General features: G+C 42.0%; 1 protein-coding gene across 5 annotated transcripts in view; it reads left to right on the top strand.

Annotated features, from left to right (window-relative positions):
* The window catches only part of ppfibp2b (PPFIA binding protein 2b), a 254,599-nt gene extending 237,482 nt beyond the window's left edge, over positions 1 to 17,117 (top strand). For all 5 annotated transcript variants that reach the window (XM_078549397.1, XM_078549395.1, XM_078549396.1 and 2 more), the window contains 6 exons: positions 828 to 950; positions 1,739 to 1,864; positions 2,516 to 2,704; positions 6,645 to 6,824; positions 13,101 to 13,166; positions 16,414 to 17,117. In XM_078549397.1, coding sequence (XP_078405523.1) covers positions 828 to 950; positions 1,739 to 1,864; positions 2,516 to 2,704; positions 6,645 to 6,824; positions 13,101 to 13,166; positions 16,414 to 16,491 — 762 coding nt within the window. In that variant the 3' untranslated portion in view covers positions 16,492 to 17,117. The remainder of the gene's footprint in view (positions 1 to 827; positions 951 to 1,738; positions 1,865 to 2,515; positions 2,705 to 6,644; positions 6,825 to 13,100; positions 13,167 to 16,413) is intronic.
* The last annotated feature ends 5,496 nt before the right edge of the window (positions 17,118 to 22,613 follow it).

Here is a 22,613-nt window from a genome sequence, read left to right as displayed (position 1 = left end):
AGTTGTGTCATCTCATTAGAGGCACCAAAGTTATCTCAATTGAGTGGTGAGATCTGAGCTTATATGATAGTGTGCAGAAGCTGTTACGTGACGGTAAAAGCCGATGAAGTAACCTATGCTCCGTAGTTTTGGGTTGTGTCTGGGGTAGGGGGGCCAAAAAGAAGCTGAGCAAAGGGCCCCACTAACTGTAAATCCACCACTAGTGGGAACCAGTTATTTACTCTAATAAAACCCTTCATAATTTCGAACGCTTCAATTAAATATCCCCTTTATCTTCCCCAGCCCCAGCTTCTCCATAAAAGTCTTTCATTCCTGGTATAATTCCGCACCCTCTTCAAGGCCTTGATATCTATCCTGTTGTGTGATGCCCAGAATTGGACACAATGGAGACCCACCTAGTGACTTCAAGGTTTGGCATAACATCCTTGCTTTTGCAACCTCTGCCTATATTTGTAAAGCCAAGGATCCGGTATGTTATTAATAGCCTTCTCAACTTGCCCTGTCGCCTTCAAGCACTTGTGTGTGTAGGCCCATGTAGACATGTCAAGCCATAAATGCCATAACAATGAAGGAAAACTTAAAAAGAACTCCCATTGGGAACCCATGTAATGGTCAGTTTCTGATCCTTCTCACACGGCGCTTGACAGGAGTGTATCAGCAATGGGCCATTGTGGAGTTTGTTCCCTAAAATAAACTGAGAGCCGGAAGGTGAGCAAGCTAACCAAACTCTGTCCATATTAGTAAGGTTGAGGTTGGACCGAGCCTGTCGTGTGAACATGCAGTCAGGCAGGAAGATCTGACCAAAGAGTTCTCTCTTTCTTTTGCAGAATGACCTCTTGTTTCTAAAAGTTACCAGCCAGCTGCATCATCTGAGTATCAAGTGTGCCATTCATGTGCTACATGCCAACAAGTTCCACCCCAACTGTCTTCGACGTAGGCCTTCCGATGAGGTAAGGAGGCTTCCATTCTCAGCCGATGGTGAGACGCACTTGCTGTTGATTGAAGGACAAAGGGTGGAGGGTGGACAGAGCCTTGGAGGAAAGCATCATCTAGGCACACAATCTGGCTGGGAGAATAGCATATTGGTTCTCAGATCTGTCAGATGGTCCCATCCATCTTAAGTGCAATCTGGTGGGGTTGCTCCAATCTAACCTCGCCAGGGTTGACTCCAGGAGATGATTGACTCAGCCATGGTTCAGTGGGTAGCACACTCACCTCTCTATCAGAAGGTCATGGGTTGGAGTTCCACTCCAGAGACTTGAGCACAAAATCTAGGACAGGCACTCCCAGAGCAGTACTGAGAGAGTACTGCACTGTCAGAGGTGCTGTCTTTCAGGTAAGACATGAGACCTCATCAGACTGAGACCCCATCTATCCTCTCAGGTGGACGCATAAGGTTCCAGGACCACTATTTCAAAGGAAAGGCACATGAGTTCTCCCCGGAATCTTGGCCAGTATTTTCCCTCAACCAAGATCCAAAAACATATCGCTCTGATGTTTGTGGGACCTTGCTGTGCACGTTTTAGCTGTGGTGATATCAGACTTTCTGGTACTATTGTTTTCTCCAGCAACGCCCTCCTCCTCACCCTTGGTTCTGTTATCAGCACTTAATTTTTAAACAAACTTTTATCTTGTGAAAGAAGGCAAGCTCTTGAAGTTCTCAGGAATTGTTCGGAGAAAATTACTTTTTAAGATTCTAACAATGCAACATTTTAAAAAAATTTTGTTTTGTGATCAGAATCACACCTCTCCATCCGATGTGGTCCAGTGGTCAAACCATCGCGTGATGGAATGGCTGAGGTCGGTGGATCTCGCGGAATATGCACCAAACCTTCGAGGGAGCGGCGTACATGGTGGTCTTCTTGTAAGTGCGTCAGTTCAAATAGCTCCCCTCATTGTCAGTGGCAAATAATGTACACCGCTCTTTTTAGACATTAGTTTAGAACAATAGCAATCTTATATTTATATGGTGCCTTTCAAACAGCGAAACATCCCAAGGCACTTAACAGGAATGTTATTAGACAAAATTTGACGCCAAGCTACATAAGGAGATGTTCAAGCTTAGTGTCAAAGCTTGGTCAAAGAAGTAGGTTTTAAGGGGTGTCTTAAAAGAAGATGAGAGAGAGGTGGAGAGGTTTAGGAAGGGAATTCCAAAGTTTAGGGCCAGGGCAGCTGAAGGCACAGCCACCAATGGCTGAGCAATTAAAATCAGGGAAGTGCAAGAGGCCTGAATTAGAGGAGTGCAGATATCTCTGAGGTTTGTGAAGCTGGAGGAGATTACAGAGATGAGGATGGCGGGGCCATGGAGGGATTTGAAAGCAAGGATTGGAATTTTAAAATCAAGACTTTGGATGGAGAAATTGCATGGGCTGAGTGAAAGGCAGTCAGTATGATTCTGGTAATCGATATGATGCCAACAGTATCCAATATAGTTACCTTCCCTTCTTCCATGCTATGAGTGAAAGACAGAATGAAATGTGTATCTGTTAACCTATTTCTTTTGTCTTTGGTGTAGATATTAGAGCCGCGCTTTAACTCTGAAACAATGGCTTTGCTCCTCAATATCCCACCTCAGAAGACATTACTTCGGCGACACCTGACCACACACTTCAACCTGTTGATTGGCCCAGAGGCTCAACATGAGAAGAGAGAGTTAATCGAGTCAAGCAGTTACACACCCCTGAACACCACAGCGAAAGTGAGGGTAGGTACACAATCCTGCTCTGCCACACACAGCACCTCACTGGACAGGAGGGTCACCCTCACTGTACAGGACAGGTGTTGTAACCAAATCACTTGATCAAAGGAACAATGGTTCAGTGTGACTAGTTGCTGAGTTTGTTTGATTTGCTTCTACTGAGTAAATGAAATTTGTCATGGTTAACTAATTAACTGCCTACCTTCCAAACCCACAACCTCTACTGCCTAGGGCAAGGGCAGCAGATACATGGGAACACTGCCACTTGCAAGTTCCCCTCCAAGCCACTCACCATCCTGACTTGGAACTATATCATCGTTCCTTCACAGTTGTTGGGTCAAAATCCTGGAACTCCCTCTCTAACAGCACTGTGGGTGTACCTACACCTCATGGACTCAGCGGTTCAAGAAGGCAGCTCACCACCTTCTCGAGAAGCAGGCAGAGATGGGCAATAAATGCTGGCCTTGTCAGGACACACAAACCCCTGGAATAAATTTTGGGGGAAAAGATGAAGCCCGTGAGTTCACGCCCTTGTTCTACATGTTAATTGAACCAACTTGACACTCAATTGGGTCATTAGGCGAGTGCTCCACATGGAGATAGAGGAGTAGAAATTTGTATATCTTGGGCTTGTGGGCTTGGCTTTTGGGGATAAATGTACCAATATAGAAGTAGAAGGGCCTACATCCAATCTGCAATGCGATAGTGTTGGTCTGACTGCTAAATGTACGGGGATCATTATTTAGCCGTCCCTGCAGCTGCTTAATATGGACATTCAGCTAATTGAATATATTAACTAGGGGCTTAATGTTTGCTGAATGACTTTGTTTTAAAAATGAGCAAAGCAGGTGTCAGGTCTGTCCCACCCAGAATTCTTCAATGGGCACCAACTTGATAGGTGGAGTTTTTTGTTCCTGTGGAGCTCGGAGCAGCGGAAGTGATTAGCCCCCACCCAATCATCTAGGCAATGGCCTCCATAATCCCTTCAAAGCCCATTGCCCCCTCTAACCCTCTATCGCCTTATGAAACCCTCATCCAGGCCTTTATTACTTCCAAACTCGTCAGTTCCAACACTCACATTTCTGGCCTCCCATCTTACAATCTACATAAACTTGGCTCATCCAAAACTCTGCTGCTGTATATACACACCAAGCCCCTATTCACCCTTTGCCTCTGTGTTCAACGCTTGGCTCCTGAACCTGCAGCACCTCAAGTTTAAAGTTTTTTTTTTCCTTGTTTTCAAATCCTTCCAAAGCCTTATCTCTTCATATCTCCGTAACCTCCTGCAGCTCTACAGCCTTCTGAGATATTGACACTGTTATGCCGCAGCAGATGACGTGTGCCAGGCGGATCAAATCCATGAAGGAAACTTGATCGTGCTATCACAGCGGTTTCGCAATTTGTATTTATTCCCAGATGCGTGCCCTAAATTCAGAAGTAATAAATCCGCCAAGACTTTCAGATTTTTTTAAAAAAACTAAATTAAAATATTTATTAACAAAAGAGAAGATTTCAAGCACATACATAGAACTACAAGGTACTACTATAATAACTTATAAAATCCCTAATTAACCTGGCTCTCAGCTACACACAATCCAAAAATAGATTTTGGATTTTAAAGAGATCCAGCAAATGAACACAATACCCTGGACAGTGGAATTCAAAATGGCTCTCTCCAGCTTCGTAGTTTGTGGACTGCAGGTTTAATGCACAAATACTGGAGGCTTCACACTCTCCTGTTGGATCTCTCAGTGCCTTCCCCTGACACACAGCCTCATTCTCTTTTATGTATGTTCTTCTCCTTTTTAATATGTAAATTCCATTGTTTCCAAGGGCTGAATTTTTTGCTGGGTGGGCAGGCCCGACCCAATCTCCGGTGGACGGGGAGCCAATCCCCGCCGGAGAAGTGGGCCCCGCCGCCATTTTAAGTGGGCGGGCCAATTAAGGCCCTCCCAGCGTGAGGTCCGCCGGGGAGCGCTATGTGCTTCCTGTGTGGCCGGTGGGGGATTCCCCAAATGCGACAGTGCGCTCTTTCGCGCATGCACATGAAAGGGCGCACATCCCCCTGAGGCTAAGTGCTGCCTCAGGGAGATTGCTGAAAGGTTTTCAAACTTCAAAAATAGAAAAATTAAAAAATCATTAACATGTCCCCCTCATATGACAATGTCACATGAGATGGGACATGTCAATAAATTGCACAAAAACTTTTATAAACTTTTTTAAAACTGACATAAAACCTCATCCCGCCGGTGATGAGGTTTCATGTTTTTTCAGAAGCCTGCCGGGGGCTCCTGGTCTGCCCACCAACCTTAGGGTTGGATGGGCAGGTCCTTTAATTGTTTTAATTATCCTGTCAATGGCCTCAATTGGCCATTGACAGGTCGATGGGCGGACAGCTGATTGCGCTGTGCCCCCACCTTCCTGAATATTTAAATGGGGCGGGATGATGTCGGAGATTCCCCCCGACGTCATCCCACGTCATTTTCGCGTCGGCGAGTGGGCCCCGCCCCCTCCTCGCCGACGGGAAAATTCAGCCCCATATGTCTTTGGAACTTTAACTTTCTCATAATAAAAATCTTCTCATGTTACCATTATATATTGTCAGTAACCCTTGAGAAAAATAAACACATTCCTTAGCTTGCTTGTCTGGCTATTTGTAAAGAGACTGAGATCCCTTTGAAAACCAAATCCCCCTTCATCTATCTAAAAATGCAAATTTCCTTTACGCCTTACATGCTAAGACCCCAATCATGTTTACTCATTAGCATATTAAAGACACTTCTACACCTTCTTTTAATAAACTTCAACTTGCAGTCTGCTTGGCTACAAAATATAATTAAATCGCACACACAGAAAAACACAACCCCCATAAAACTACTTTACAATAGACCAGAAAAATATTATAAAAATGATTATACTGTCATGACAAGACCTCTTCAATTGTGCGCTAGTGAAAATGCCCAGCTTTAATTGCTTCATCATTGTGACCGTGCCATCAGCTGCCTAGGCCCTAAGCTTTGGAATAATCTCTATAAAACTCTCCTCTTCCCTATCTCTCTCCCTTCCTTTAAGCCGCACCTCAATCTCTACTCTTTGACCAAGCTTTTGGTCACCTGTCCTAATACCTCCTTCTGTGACTTGCTGTTTGTTTAATGATGGCTCCTGTGAAGTGCCTTGGGATGTTTTACTATGTTAAAGGTGCTGTATGAATGCAAATTGTTGTTGGAAGTCACCTGCGGCTCACTGCTAGTGAGACAAGTGACCCCCGAGATTGTGTTTTTTCAAGAGGCAAGGGGCCCCTGGGGCTGAGACAGACACGGGCTGACCAACCCTGAAGATATAGATAAGACCTGATACCCCATTCCTGGTGATCTTTGGGACCCTTAGTTCTGGCCAAGCCAGCTAAAATTGCTTACAACACAAAAACAGGCCATTTGGCCCCCCTGGTCTATGCAGTGTTCATACTCCACAAGAGCCTCCTCCCACCCTACTTCATCTCACCCTATCTGCAAATCCTTCTATTCCTTTCTCCCTCATGTGTTTATCCAGCTTCCCCTTAAATGCATCATTGCTATTCATCTCCACAACTCTCTGTGGGAGTGGGGCCTAAAAACGTGACCGGACCAAAATCTGTATTCAATAGTGTAGAAAATTGTGGGGAGCTCCCCTGCTCTTTGAATAGCACCATGGAATTTTTTATGTCTACCTGAGAGGACAGACAGGGCTTAGTTTGATGTCTCACTAGAAAGATAGCACCTCTAACAGTGCAGCACTCCCTCAGTATTGCAGTGAGTTGTCAACCTAGATTGTATGCTCAAATCTCTGGAGTCAGACTTGAACTCTATCTCAGTAGTGAGAGAATGTTACCCAACTTAGTGACGGTTTTATCTTAAACTGTACACTGATCCCTGACTCCCCCTCTCTCTCTCTCTCTCTCACATTCTAGCCAAAGAAGCTCGGCTTTTCGCATTTTGGAAATCTGAGGAAGAAGAAGCTTGATGAGTCGAGTGATTACCTTTGCCCCCCGGGCATGATTCTTCCAGCAGCCAATGGTTCCCAGAGGAACTGTGGGGGATACAAAGTGAAGAAGGTGGTTGCGGACAGGGACTTGAGCAGGCTGGAGCAGGTGGGGAATCTGAAGTGCTGATCCGCCTCGGTGGGAGATCCTAGGAAGCCAGGATTGTAAAAAGATAAAGTTTGGTAACCTCACAGGACAGTGGAGCACTGGGCATGGCATCACTCGCTAACGTACTAACACAAGTCTGGAGGAACCATCCAGAAAGCTCAAGCCAAAGTAACGATTTAACCATCCGAATGACAGTTTGGTGACAGATAAATAACAACGTGGTGTTTTACCGTGATGCAGAAATGTAGCCGCCTCCTTTAACCCGCCATTTTCACAGTAACTCCTAAAGTGAAGAGAAGTGTGTGTGTGTTCACTAAACCATTTTACTTGTACAGAATCAGCAGAAATATATTTTTTGGAATGAGAAATCTTATCGATAATCTTTCATATTATGTAATTCCAGAGGGTTGAAATCTGTATAAAATGTGTTTTAATATTTACGGGCAATGTATGTATTTTATATTTATAATTTGGAGAGAAAGTGATGTTTAGTATTTGACACTAAGTGAGTCACTAAGTGGAATGGGGGCCATTCTGTGCCACAATTGTTGTAAATCCCTTCAGTGCTGCTCCGCCGGTGTAACTTCTTCTAGAAGTGCAGGTGAGGTGGGGGTTGGGGGTGGTGGGGGGGGGCTCCAAGATAATTCTCGGGAAGTTTCAGTCCGTTGTTCAGGGACAATCTATAGAATTTTACCTCCAAGTGCAGGTCCAATGGGTCGGCCCCTTAAATGGGTATCTAACAAGGCAGACAGTGAAATAACGTGCATGATGCATTAGAATGAACAGACCAGAAATCGTGCATAACAGGCCTGTGGAATCCTGATGTGTGTGACAAGAGGACAACGTCAGTGAATACAGCACCTCCCCAGTGTAGGGGCAAAGAAACCGTCAGCATTTCCTTACTGGGTGCCATGTGTCTGTATGATGTTCTCCCATCATGTGTATTCTCTTAATCCAAGATATTTGTCATTTTCTTAAACTGCCGGTAATGTTAAGTTAAACTTTCCTGTAAAACTAGGAGATACAATAGTAGAAAAGTAAGCATAGAAAATGATTTGACGTTTAAAGAAAGGGACATCTCTGTCTCCATGCACCTGCTACCAGATGTGATTTAACTTGCTAGTTCATAAGTCGATGCCTAATCTCTACCCCATTGTAGGATTTTTACTTTATCATTGCCCTCTGTCACATGTTCTCCTATCTGCAGGTGATGCAAATTTAGTGTTCTAAGTTCAGGCGCGATCAAATTAAATGTGGGAAAACCACACAGGACACACTAAGCTCCCTACCCCCACCATCACCCAGATTCCCACCACGCTCTTCTGTCATGCAAAGCTCCATTTTGGGGGTCCTAGTTCATTAATTTGCCCCGATATTTTTTTAAGGTAGACATGTTCTTGGTGCATGTTATTTTGAATAAGTATTTATCCTGAACCATAAGTGAGATATATTTAGTCCTGCTGCAAAAGTCACAGCAGTCAGATGATGTAAGCGGCAAGCAATGAGGTTTGGCTCCAAAGTGCTCAGTGTAATGTTTTGCTAGAACAAAGCTCATTTGTAGGATCCAGATTGTACCATCCTGCATGGTGTCTGTGAGCCAAAGATAGACTCACCTGTAAACCAGTAGGCAGGATAAATGCCACGGTTGTTTGGTGGCTGTTGTTGTGGGATGATCCTACTTTAAGGGTTACAGTAGAGTCGATGTAACGTTCTATTACTGAAACATCCAGGATAGCATTAGGACAGTGATGATCCTGTAGCTCCAGGGCTCTGTACAGTTTAATTATGATCCTCCTTGTATTGCAGGGGGATGTACCCATAGGAGTAGCAGATGAGAATGACTCCTTTCCAAGTGGTTCCACTTCAACTTAGGATGGGTTTGGCTTTTGGGGATGGAAGAGAGAGACCACTGAAAGCCAAGTTGGAAAAATTGTCTCAGCTGCATATTAATCGTTAAAATTTAGGGAAATGTTAGGACAAGCAGAACACTGCCTTGAGTGGTTCACCCATTTACTTCCCCATCAGAGTCTGAATTCAGCTTGAAACGTAATACCTTCAGAATGACTTTTGTAGTTATCCTATCTCTTCAGAATAGGTTGGGAAAAAAGGATATGATGTTTAAACTAAGTGAGGATGGATTTCCCAGCTTCGTACCTCATCAAATTTTCCTGTTCACCAAATTCAGTTTAGTTGGCAATATTGATGGATGCGGGGAGACAAAGACCTGGGACAGCGGGAGATTAGAAAGTGCTGAATATTGGGGTGGCAGTTTGTAGAACCGAGTGAGGCAGGATACAAACACAAAAATTCAAATACCTGTAGATTACTTCTGATGAGGCTTAAAAAAAATCCACTGAACCTAGTTCTCTAAATCATCTCAAATCTGGAGGTCCAGATTGTTGCCCTTATGCCCAAACGTTGCAATGCAACCCTTGAAGATGAGGTAGCTTCGTCCTGTCTGAATTGTGAAGGTCCTTAAAGTTTGGAAAAGGGGTTATGGATAAATCTGGAAGGAGTATCAGAAACTTGAAATATGTGAAAATTAAGGAGAACATGGATTTCATCTTGATTATATGAACTCTAGGCCCTATCACACACAATAACTAGCCCAGAAATGTTAGAAACAAAACTTGTAACTTTTATTAAGTTAGGTTTGATAAACAAGTTGACACTGATAACCACTCCCGAATTTTTTTAAAGAATGTTCATTTCCCAAATTGACACGTCAATCAAAAATTACCTGTCAAGTTTATATCCATTATCAATGCCACTGGTAATAATTTCTTGAGTTTTTTTTTAAAAACTCACTGTTGGGTAATCTCAGATTTTAAGGACTATATAAAATGTTCTAATTTTGTCTTTACAAAATTGCGAATAAAGAGATTTTTATTGGCAAGTTTTGCTTTGTTTCATTTTGTGTTTGGGGCAGGGGTGTGGCATTTGGAAATAAGATGATGTTAGCTAGGTAAATACATAGAATAGGTTATGCTGATAGGGTGAGATGAAGAGAGATGGGAGGAACCTTGTATGGAGTATAACCCCTGGCATAGATCTAATAATTCAAATGGGTCAATTTCTGTGTGATAAATTCACCATCATCTTTTAGAATGTTCCAGTTGATTTGGGCTTTGGTCATATTCATCGCCACACTGCCGCCAATTACATTTTTGTCTTTAAAGTCTTGGTGGTAAATTATTTTCACAGATTTTGCTGAGCTTTGACAGTTTGAAAACTGTTCCCTTGCAGAGGTTAGAAACTACGATCAGCGCCGTTCTTCTTCAAACAATTGCGCCAAATTGCTCTCCGCTATTTTAACACAGGCATTAACTGGGTTAAAAGCTTTGTTAAAACAGTACTTATGAGGGATTTAGCTCAAATGTGTTACGTATTCCACAGAACCAGAGGTTTGCACTACAGATGGAGGCCATTGGCCCCCAATTTATCTTTGCCAGCTCTTTATTAGAACAATGCAAAATTAATCTCACTGCCACACTCTATCCGTGCAGCCATGGAGGGTTTAGCAGTGGCCTAATTAGTTTCTGAGATCATGGTGAATAGTGAGAAGCTTATTCGGGCAAATTGCTCATGATAATTTAAAATTAGAGCAATTGGAGTTTTTTTTTAATCCAAAGATAAACAAAGTTTGTAATATGTTGCAGGCGAGTGAATGTTCATGGATTTTAGAGAGCATTTAATTCTTCCTGGAGAGGGGAATGATGAGAAGATGGGTAAATGAGGTAGGGGGATATAGTAATGAGGGTAAGTGAGGTTCAGGAATATAGTGGATAGATGGGGTTGAGGGATATGATGGGTAGATGGGGTTGATTGATGTAGCTAGAAGCTGGTTAGTTGGGGCTGATGGGTATGATGGTTAGATGGGTTTGATGGGTAGGTGGGGTTGAGGGACGTGGTGATTTGGTCAGACTGCAGGATATGGGTTGTTGGGAGTGAGATGTGATTTGATGAGGTTGATGTAATGGGTAGGTTGGGATGAAGAACATGGTGATTTGTTGGGGTTAAGGGATGAGGGTATTTTTTAGCCTATCTCTCTCACACTTTTCCCTTTGGGGAATAGCAGTGAGATGGTGGAAGGATTCCCAGCTGATTATCAGTCTGTTGAACTGCACCATGCACGCTCCTTCCATGGCCAACATGCCCTGGAGGGATGTGGTGATTAGGTAGAGTCGAAGGATTTGGTGGGGTCGAGGGATGTGGTGGGCAGCTGGGGTCAAGGGCTGTGGTGGAGTCAAGGGATGTGTAGGTAGGTAGATATATGGAGTTGATCTATTAAAAACATTCATTGCAACTAATGTTTTTTCACTATTTCTAAAAGAAAATTCCAACAGGATGACTGCTTTCATTCAACTTTTACTATAGTTCTGTGAAAATGTTTCCTGACAATAATTTGGCTTTAAATCAGCTGCTAATTTAGGAAAATTCTAATCCAGCATTCAATTTCAAACCCTTTTCAAAGGGTTTAGGTCTCACACTTGAGCAATTCAGTGCTGGTAATGCTTATGTTTTTTTATTCATTGGTCTGTTCAGTTTGGCATTTGTGGGCCTGGGGGTGTTTTGGGAAAAGGGATTGTTCTAACCACATAGGAAAATTTTACCTAAGTCAACTCCAAGTCTATTGGATAATAGTAGCTGAAGATCCAGACAGTTTAATGGATTTTGCCTTTACCTTTAGGCTGCAGGTTACTGGAGACACTAATGGCTTGGATGCCATTGGTAAAATTTTTAAAACGTTGTCTTTGGTATTATCTCAAAAGCCGGAGTGAGGGATCCAGAAGTGAGGCCACTTTTTCCACTGACATGCACCATGTTCCACAGCTGCCACACACCTCATGCAATGGAGTTAATTTCCTTCTCAATTGGAATAACCTCATGTTCTTGGCAATAAATCTATTATTTTTAAGCTCTCCCTCTTCCTACAGTTTAGTCTGCCCATTGTCCTGCCCAGAGTCAAAAGCACTGAGACCCAAATCAGACTTGGTTTCACAAACAAATTACAAATAAACCTGTAATGATACTTGCCACAAAAAGCCCATTAAATTTGGGAAGAGACTTCAGTTGCAAGACTTTATTGACAAGTGTGTTGAACCAATAACAGAATGGTGTGGCATGTGCCCAAGTGTAACATAAGAAATAGGAGCTGGAGTAGACCTTTCAGCCCCTTGAGCCTGTTCTAGCAATCAATAAAATCATGGTTGATCTTCTAACTTGGCTACACCTTCCTGCATTATCCCCAGTTCCCTCCATTCCCTTAGAGTCCAAAGATCTGTAATGTTCTTCAGAAGATGAAGTGACTTTGGATCTATGGTCCCCAAAGCTCTCCTGCACTGAGGGTTTTCCTCACCTCTTTAGGTAGACATTAACTCAATATATATGAAGGAATTTAAATGATGGGAATCTTAGTCAACTCAACACTAAATATGTCTAACCAATGCAGAGCATCAATTAACAAGACCAATAGAATTTTTGACCAAAAGTGTGAGAAATAAGTCTGAGGAGATGATTATAGAGCCATGCAGCACAGAAGGAGGCTTATCGTTCCTATGTTGGCTCTTTAAATAAGCGATCCAATTAGTTCCCCGTCCTGTTCTCTCTGCATAGCTCTGCAAATTTTCTTCCCCTTCGAGAATTTATCCAATTCCCTTCTGAAATTTCTGTTTCCACATGCTTCCTGGCTGTGCATCCCATTTTATAACTACACACTGCATTAAAAAAAATCATCATCATGTCCCCTCTCGCTCTTTTGCCAATTAAATCAGTGACCTTTGATTACCAATCCTCTCTGAGTGAAAGCAGTTTCTCCTGATTTACATTATCAAAACCGTCATGATTTTGAACACCTCTATTAAATTGCCCTTTAACATTGTCAACCAGGAAAGAAAATGGCGAGCAAGAAAACTTTTATGCCATTTAAAAATATATGGATGCTTTACAGGATGGGGTGGAGGGAATTGTAGCATCTCTCTGGGTAGATGATCTGAGAGAGATTGAATGGCCTACCTTAGCCATAATAGTGTTGAACATTGGACTCATAGCCATGAGCTATGCAAATGGGAGCTTTCTTGCTCTTGTGCAGCATTCTCTGATCGGGAAATCAAGCTTGACTTGAGTCCTACAATCATCAGAAGTTGGCTCAATCTGTTTCCCCAGCAAGTCATGTACCTGTTACCAAACCAGCATCAATTCAGGAGAAACAATTTGGAAATCAGATTAGGGTTTTCTGTTGTGACTCAGCTTTGATGTGAATGATGCCTTTTACAGATGGAGGATTCTGAAAGGACAGTTGAGCAGATAGGGGCATTCTCAGAAGGCATGAACAACCTCACAGTGAGTATGATGCCTTGAACTAAAATAAATTTGTGGCTTGCGTGTGCCTCCAGTTGTTCAGCCCCTTGTACGGCACTAATAAACTGAAAAAGGATCATTCTAATGTCCATTTTGTGGTGTGGAAACTAAACTCAATTCTGTTTCTAACACAATGCTTCTCACTACTTCAGTACTGTGTGTCTGTTCTGTGGATTGTTAACCAGGAGACTTTTCAGGATGTCAGAATGTACAGTATCACATTCACTATGGTTGAATAAAAATTTGCCCAGTGTCCTGTTAAATTTCCCCTTCTAAAATAACATAAGAATTGGGGTTAGAGTAGGAAATTTGGCCCCTGAAGCTTGCTCTGTCATTCAGTAAGATTATGGCTAATTTTTTACCTCAACTCTACCTTCCAGCACTACTTGATCATCAGCAAAGTGATGGAAAGTGTCATGAATAGCACTATCAAGTGACACTACGCGGTAACCTGCACGCCGATGCCTATTTTGGGTTCCACCAGGGCCACTCAGTTCCTGACACTATTACAGCCTTAGCTTAAACATGGACAAAAGACCTGAACTGTAGAGGTGAGGTGAGAGCTGAAAGCCTTTGACATCAAGACAGTTTTTCACCGTGTAGAATCAAGGAGCCTGAGCAAAATTGAAGTCAATGGGAATTGGGGGGAAGACTCTCCACTTGAAGCCATCGCTAACACAAGGGAAGATGGTTGTGATTATTGGCGGCCTATCAACTCAATCCCAGGACTTTGCTGCAGGAATTCCTCTGTGTCCTCGGCCTAACCATCTTCAGCTGTTTCATCAATGACCTTCCATCCATCATAAAATCAGAAGTGGGGATGATCGCTGATGATTGCACAAAGCTCCAGTACCATTCAAGGACTCTTTAGACACTGAAACAGTCCATGTCCATATACAGTAAGACCTGGGCAACATTCAGGCTTGGGCTGGTTAGAAACATTCATGTCATACAATGGCAGGCAATGACCATCTCCAACAAGAGAGAATCCAACCATCTCCCCTTGACATTCAATGGAATTAACATTGCTGAATCCCCTATTATCAATATGTTGGGAGTTACCACTGGCCCGAAACTGAACTGGACCAGCCATATAAATACTGAGGCTACAAAAGCAGGACCAAGGCTGGGAATTCTGCAGTGGATAACCTGCCTCCTGACTCCCCAAACCTGTCCACCATCTAAAAGGCATAAGTCAGGAGTGTTGCAATGCTCTCCACTTCCATGGATGAATGCGGCTACAGCACCTTACCCACCACCTTAAACATTCACACCGTCCCCATCCAGGCACAATGGCAGCAGTGTGTACCATATTCAAGATGCACTGCAGCAACTCACCAAGCCTGTACCAACTAAAACGAGAAGGGCTGAAGATGCATGAAATGCCATCCCCTACAGATTCTCCTGTAAGCCATACACCATTCTGTCTTGGAACCATGTCGCCATCCTTCATTGTCACTGGATCAAAATCCTGGAACTCCCTTCCTATCAGCATTGCGGGTGAACCAGCATCAGATGGACTGCAGCAGTTCAAGGCGGCGGCTCATCTCCACCTTATTAGGGCAATTAGAGATGGGCAACAAATGCTGGTCTTGCCAGCAATCTTCACATCCCATGAAAGAAAAGAACTATCCCCATATCCATTAATGTCCTTGGTATCCAAAAATCTGTCTTGAATATACTCAAAGGTTGGGTGTCCGCGGCTCTCTGGGGAAGAAAATTCCAATGTTTTGCGACACATTGAGTGAAAAAAATTTTCATTCTAGTCCTAAAAGGCTGACCCCTTATTCTGAGACTGTGACAGGGAAATCATTTTCTCAATATCTGGCCTGTAAAGTCTCAAGAATTTTATAATTTTCAATGAGATCACCTCTCATTTTTCTAAACTCCATGAAATATATGGAGATTCTATGGAGTCGTCTCAATATCTCTTCGAAGGACAATTCCCTCATCCCAGGAACTAGTCTAGTGTATGAAACTTGTTTTTCCTACATTGTCCACACTTTGAAGGTGTTGACCCCCAACTTTGGTACGAACCAATTGTCCCTTTGCACCCAGAAATATTGGCCATTCTTGATATGGGTGCTCTGATAATAAATGGCAGCACTGTGGCCCTAGTTGGTTGAGAGTTTAACCAGACTGCAGGATGGTGTTAAGGGGGTATAGGGATCACTGTTGACAATGAATGTTGGTAGGCTGTAGGCAGTGGGATTGGCAAGATTTATCTCCACCTCTACCTCAGCCCATCTGCTATTGAAACTCTCATCCATACTGTCACCTCCAAAACCTAACTACTCATGCTCTCGGTATAAAAAAAACAACAGCTCATCCAAAACTCTGCTGCCCATATCCTATCCCACGCATGTCCCATTTGTCCATCACTCCAGTTCTTGAACACATTATTTAAAATAGTCATTCTCATGGCTCCTCGAACATTAAAAATCCCTCCTCCCCTCAAACTCTCCATTCCCTGACCTTGGCCTTTTATGTATCCTCTCATTTCACTCCAACCATTGGCTCCTGTACCTACACCAAGGTCCAAATTCTGAAACTCCCTCCCTTTTCATCCCCCAACCCACCTTTCTGCCTACCTCGCCTCCGTTCTCAAAATGAGTGTCCATTTGTCAATCCTTTTTTTGTCAATCCCTCCTAATATCTCCTGTTTCTTGTGTCTTGATGTTTTTCTTTTGTGGAAGGGGTTATAGAAATGCAAGTTGCCATTAGCTAACTCTGAATGGCAGTTGATTGCCAATGAGTGTTGGAAGGTTTTGGCTGCAATTATGGGCAGACTGTTGAAGCTATTGACTTTCAAATCTGCTTCCAGCACCCTTACAAGCAATATATTCCAGATCATTGCATCTAAAAAAAATTCTCTTCCTCTGCCCTCTGGTCCTTTTGCCAGTCCTCTTAAATCTATGTCCTCTGGTTAAAAGAATGGGGCAGTTAACCCATCTCTATATGCCATGTCATTAGCAAGGTCACCTGGTCACATTGCTGTTTCTGGGATCTTGCTGTGTGCAAATTGGTTACTGCGTTTCTGCATGACTGCAACTCAGAAGTACTTCATTGTCTGTAAAGCACTTTGGTACATCCTGGTTGTGAAAGGTACTTTCTTTTTATTGCCCAGCTTACAAATAAGTGTTGTGTTGCGAATGGTAACAAGAGCAGCCAGACTCCATTAATGCGCTTGTTGACTAATGTTCTAATTGTGCATTGCTTCTGCTTTCAGACCCTACTAACGCAAGATGAGTCACCAAGATGCAGTTTTGAAACACTGGTTACGGCAGAAGAGGAGCAACATTATTGACAACACGTGCCCAGGACTCATTGCTTGTTTCTCTCTCCTGAAAACACAAATACCATTGATTCAGGAGATGTTTGCACCAGGAAAAAAGCTTTTAAATTGCCATGCTATTTAGTTGAACTTTTTTTTAATGTTTCAGTCAAACGCCTGGAGTTGATTACGAAAATATATCCATGTCTTTTGCAGCCAAGAAAGCAATTGAATTAAACATTGTAAATTAGCCAGAATTTTTTATTTAATATATTTGTGTCCCTGTGTTTAAAACCTAATTGTAAGTGGTTATAAGTTATGGGGGCTTTGACAGTTTTTTGATTACATCTATAGATCTTGTATATGAAAGGGCTCTTTTAGTTTTAGCTAATTAATGGTTGTTGAGTTTATTGTGTGTTTTATGTAAATTAATTTATACACCCTTTATCTAAAGGACAGACTGATAATTTAAGACTCTTTAAAGATCCTGTTCCTTAAAGGTTCTTTTACCACACACACCACCCCCAACCCAATTATTTGATACAAAAATCCAATGGATTATTCTTTGAACTATGCTAATGGAGTGAAATGGTTTCACTCCAGAGTAGGTGAGATATCTGAGAGGTGGTTCAATAAATTAAAAAGGAATATTAGAAAAAGCCTCTCTTGTGATTTTAATCCTATTTGATGGGGCCTTTGCATGTGCATTGAATTATGAGAGGGATGGGGGGAGTGATAAAGCTATGATTGCATAATTTTTTTTAAGTGGTAGTTAACACGGATAATAAACATTCTCATCTGATGACAATGAAAACTGACTGGAGTAGTTCAGGTAAGTATATAGGCATTATATCAGCCTCATGGAGATATGTAACTGGATTCCACATTACACAAGGCACCAAAAATCATTCCATGTAACAGAGTGTCCCCTAATGTTTTACCAGGGGAACTTAATAAGGACTGAGGAGGAAGGGAATCAACAGGGGTGGCCAAAAACTACATGTGAAGCAAATACATCTGGTGGCCTTTGCAGGGTGAGAAACTGGCTGAAGGAGGCCATTCTTTTCAAGTATTTATCCAATTTCATTTTGAAAGTTACTATTAAATCTGCTTCCTTTCAGGCTGTGCATTCCAGATCGTAGCTCAATGTGTTAAAAAAAAATTCTCCTCATCCCGCTTCTGGTTCTTTTGTCAATTACAGTGGCTGATTACCAAACTTCCAGCCAGTGGAAATAATTTCCTATCTGCTCTCATCAAACCGCTTCATAATTTTAAATGCATCAATGAAATCACACCAGGACCTTCTTTGCTCTGAGGAGAACAAGCCCAGCTTCTCTAATCTTTCCACATAGCCGAAATCCCTCCGGTACCATTCTAGTAAATCTCCTCTGCACCCACTCCAAGGGCTTGACAAGAAGGCATTTCCAAGTGATTTACTCCAAATCCTTTTATTGTCATGTTAGCAATCCTCCCGTGGAGTTGCACATAGTAAGTAGGCTGCTATAGTTACTTAGCCCTTCAAGCCTGCTCTGCCATTCAATAAGGTCATGGCTGATCTGACTGTAACCTCCCACCTACCCCTGGTAAGATTTTACCCATTGTTAATCAAGGATCTATCTACCACTGCCCTGAATATATTCAAAGACTCTGCTTCCACTATCTTTTGAGGAAGGGAGTTCCAAAGACTCAACCCTCAGAGAAAATTTTTTTTCTCATCTCTGTCCTAAATGGGCGGCCCCTTATTTTTAAACAGTGACCCCTAGTTCTAGATTCTTCCACAAGACGAAACATCCTCTCCACATCCACCCTTTCAAGATCCCTCAAAACCTTATATGTTTCAATCAAGTTGCCTCTTACTCTTCTACACTCCAGCGGATACAAGCCTAAACTGCCCAATCTTTCCTCATAAGACAATCTGGCATTTCTGGTATTAGTTCAATAAACCTTCTCTGTATTGCTAATGCATTTACATCCTTCCTCAAATAAGGAGACTAATACTGTACACAGTATTACAGATGTGGCCTCACCAATACCCTGTACAACTGAAGCATAGCCTCTCTACTTTTATATTCAATTCCCCTCACAATAAATTATAACATTCTATTAGCTTACCTAATTACTTGCTATATCTGCATATTAACCATTTGTGATTCATGCACGAGGATGCCCAGTTCCCTCTGAATCTCAAAGCTCTGCAATTTCTCACCATTTAGATAATATGCTTCTTTTTTTATTCTTCCTGCCACAAAGGAAAATTTCACATTTTTCCACATTATACTCCATTTGTCAGATCTTTGCCCACTCACTTAACCTATCCAAGTCACTTTGTAGCCTCTTTATGTCCTCTTCACAACTTACTTTCCTACCTATCGTTGTATCATCATCACATTTATCAACCATACCTATGATCCCCTCATCCAAGTCATTCACATAAATTGTAAAAAGTTGAAGGCCCAGCACTGATCCCATTATATCCCGCCAACCAGAAAAAGACCCTTTTGGGGCTACTCTCTGTTTCCTGTTAGCTAGCCAATCTTCTATCCGTGCTAATATGTTACCCCCTATACCATGAGCTTTTATTTTCTGCAATAACCTTTGATGTGGCAACTTACCAAATGCCTTCTTGAAATCTAAGTACAGTACATCCACCAGTTGCCCTTTATCCACAGTGCATATGACTTCTTCAAAGAACGGTAATAAATTGGTTAAACATAATTTTCCTTTACAAAACCATGGCTTTGCCTGATTGCCTTGAATTTTTCTAAGTGCCATAACGTCTTTAATAATAGCTTCCAACATTTTCCCTATAGCAGATATTTGGCCTGTACTTTCCAGCATTCCGTCTGCCTCCCTTTTTGAATAAAGGAGTTACATTTGCTCTTTTCCAATCTAATGGTACCTTTCCAGAATCCAGGGAATTTTGGAAAATTAAAATCCACACATCAACTATCTCCCCAGCCACTTCTTTTAAGACTCTGGGATAAAGTCCATCAGGACCCGGGCGTTTGTCAGCTCGCAGTTCCAATGATTTGCTAAGTACCACTTCCGTATGATTGTAATTTTCCTGATTTCCCCTCTCCTTTCCAATTTCTGATTTAGAGCAATTCCTAGGATGTTACTTGTATCCTCTACAGTGAAGACCGATGTAAAATACCTCATCACTTGATCTGCCATCTGCCATCACCTTATTTTCCATTTTTCATTTCCTAGACTCACTTTCTGTAGGACCAATGTTCACTTTGTTAATTCTTTTCTTACTTAAGAATCTATAGAAACTATCTGTATTTATGTTTCTTGCTAGCTTTGTCTCTCATACCCTAATTTTTCCCTCCTTATTAATCTTTATGTCATCCTTTGCTGTTTTTAGTCTGTCCAGTCTTCTGACTTGTCACCCTTCTTTGCATAATTATATGCTTTTTCTTTAAGTTTGATACTGGCTTTAACCTTTTTAGTTAACCACAGAATGTGGGTCCTCCCCTTGGAAATTTTCTTCCTATCTATTCTGTGTATTCTGATACCTTTAAATGTCTGCCACTGTCTCTCTATTGACCTATTAAACTTAACCTCCTTTCCCCATCCACATTAGCTAGCTCTGCTTTCATTCCCACATAATTGCCTTTATTTAAGTTTAAAATAGTAGTCTTGGACCAACTCTTCTCTCCCTCAAACTGAATGTAAAATTCAATCATATTATGATCACTGCTACCCAGGGGTTCCTTCACCATGAGGTTATCAATTAACCCTATCTTGTTGCACAATACCAGGTCTAGTATAGTCTGCTGTCTGCTTGGCTCCAAAATGTGTTGTCTTAAGAAACTGCCCCAAAAACATTCTATGAACTCGTCATCTAGGCTACCTATGTCCATCTAATTTTTCTAATCTATATGTAGGTTAAAATCCCCCCATGATTATTGCTGCACCTTTCTGACAAGATCCCATTATTTCTTCTTTTATAATCTGTCCTACCATGTAATTACAATTAGGGGGTCTGTACATTACTCCCACAAGTGACTTCTTGCCTTTATCATTTTTCATTTCAGCCACAATGCTTCTACATCCTGGTTTCCTGAACTCAGGTCATCCCTCTCTCTTGCATTAATGTCATCATTAATTAACAGAGCCATCCCTTCACTTTTTCCTAGCTTCCTGTCCTTCCTAAAGGTCACGTACCCTTTGATATTCAGGTCCCAATCTATGTCATCCTGCAGCCATGTCTCTGTAATGACTATCAGATCATACTTATTTAATTCTATTTGCGTTATCAATTAATCTGTTTTGTTTCAAATACTATGCCCATTCAGATACAGAGCCTTTAGTTTTGTCCTTTTATTATTTTTGTAACCACTAGCTTTGACTGCTGTTTGACTCTTAGATTTGTACTCTCTATCCCTTCCTGTTATGTTCTGTTTATCATTTTCCATATTTATACCTTTCTTTCTTGCCTTGTCTCTACTCTTTGGTTTACCACATCTTCCCAAATTTGATCCCTTGCCCCCACTATTTATTTTAAAACCTTCCCTACTTCCCTAGTTATGCAGCTCACTAGAACACCAGTCCCAGCACGTTTCAGGTGTAGATCGTCCCAACGGTACTGATCCCACTTTCCCCAATGCTAGTGCCAGTGTCCCATGAACCGGAACCCACTTCTCCCACACCTTTGAGCCATGCATTCATTTCTCTAATCTTATTTGGCCTATGCCAATTTGCATGTGGCTCAGGTAATAATCGAGGTTCTGCTTTTTAACATAGTGCCTAGCTCCTCATACTCTCTATGCAGAGCCTCTTTCCTAGTTCTACCTATGTCGTTGGTACCTACATGGACCACAACCTCTGGATTCTCCCTCTCCCACTGCAAGTTCCTCTCCAGCACTGAGCAGATGTCCTGAGCCCTGGCACCGGGCAGGCAACACAGCTGTCTGGATTGTTGCTCTTTGCTGCAGGGAACAATGTCAATCCCCCTCACTATATTGTCCCGTAATGAAGTGGCTGTTTATATATCCTGCTGAAATGAAGCAGACAGCTGACTTCAGTTACAGAAAAACTGGTTTAAACTGCGTTCCTTAATTAGCTAACTTCAACTCCTCTTACAGTGGAATCCTGAAAACCTTGCTCAAAACTGGGAAATTCAGAAATTAGACAGTCAATTTCAGTTAAATGCTAAATACAAACAAAAATTTGATTTTTACAAAGGCATTAACACTCCACTTACCCAAACTGCCAGCAATAAATAGTTATAATGTGCAATGTAATATTCTGCTGTTAAGCATGATTAAAATGGCCTGTCCCTTTAACATAAAGCCTAATGATAGCAAGATTATAGTTTAATCGCTGTTCGATGAGGGAAGTTTATGGATTACAGAAGAGTTTTTTATTATTCATTCGCAGGATGTGGGCGTCATTGACAAGGGCAGCATTCATTGTTCATTCCTAATCGCCCTTGAGAAGGCAGTGGTGAGCCGCCTTCTTGAATACAACTGAGCGACTTGCTAGGCCATTTCAGAAGGCAGTTAAAGTCAATCACATTGCTGTGGGTCTGGAGTCACATATAGATCAGCCTAAGTACAGCAACGGATTTTGAAAGACATTAGTGAACTAGACGGGTTATTACAGAAATCCAGTTAGTTACATGGTTACTATTACTGATGCTGAATTTTAAATTCTAGACCTATTTGATTGAATCTTATATTCCCCAGCTGCCAGGGTGGGACTTGAACTCTTATCACAGGATCATTAGCCCAGTAACGTAACCACTGTGCTCCCACACTCTTCACTCAAGTCAGAGTAGGAAAAAAAAACTATAAAACGGTTGAATTGGTTAAGTTCTTTCTGTGCACTTCCGAGACTTTGAAACGTGACATTGGAACTTTGACATCTAGGGAGTAGAGGGAGTTACCTCAACTTTTATAGACATATTTTAACACTGAGTTATTTTGAGTCTTGCAGAGAGAAATCCAAGCTGACATCAATTATCTTTTTCTAGTAAATTGATTCAAGAAAATGGAGCATCATAATGGCATTCAAAGGATCGTACAGCACAAAAAGCCATTCAACGCATCATGCCTGAGCTGGCTCTTTAAAAGAGCTATCCATTTAGCCCCACTTCCCTGCTCTTTCCCCACCCCTCCAATACCCCACAACTTCCCCCACCCCTCCAA

Source organism: Cetorhinus maximus, chromosome 9 (assembly GCF_964194155.1).
Source record: "Cetorhinus maximus chromosome 9, sCetMax3.hap1.1, whole genome shotgun sequence".
NCBI classification, from domain to species: domain Eukaryota; kingdom Metazoa; phylum Chordata; class Chondrichthyes; order Lamniformes; family Cetorhinidae; genus Cetorhinus; species Cetorhinus maximus.
This window is presented reverse-complemented; position numbering and strand designations above follow the sequence as displayed.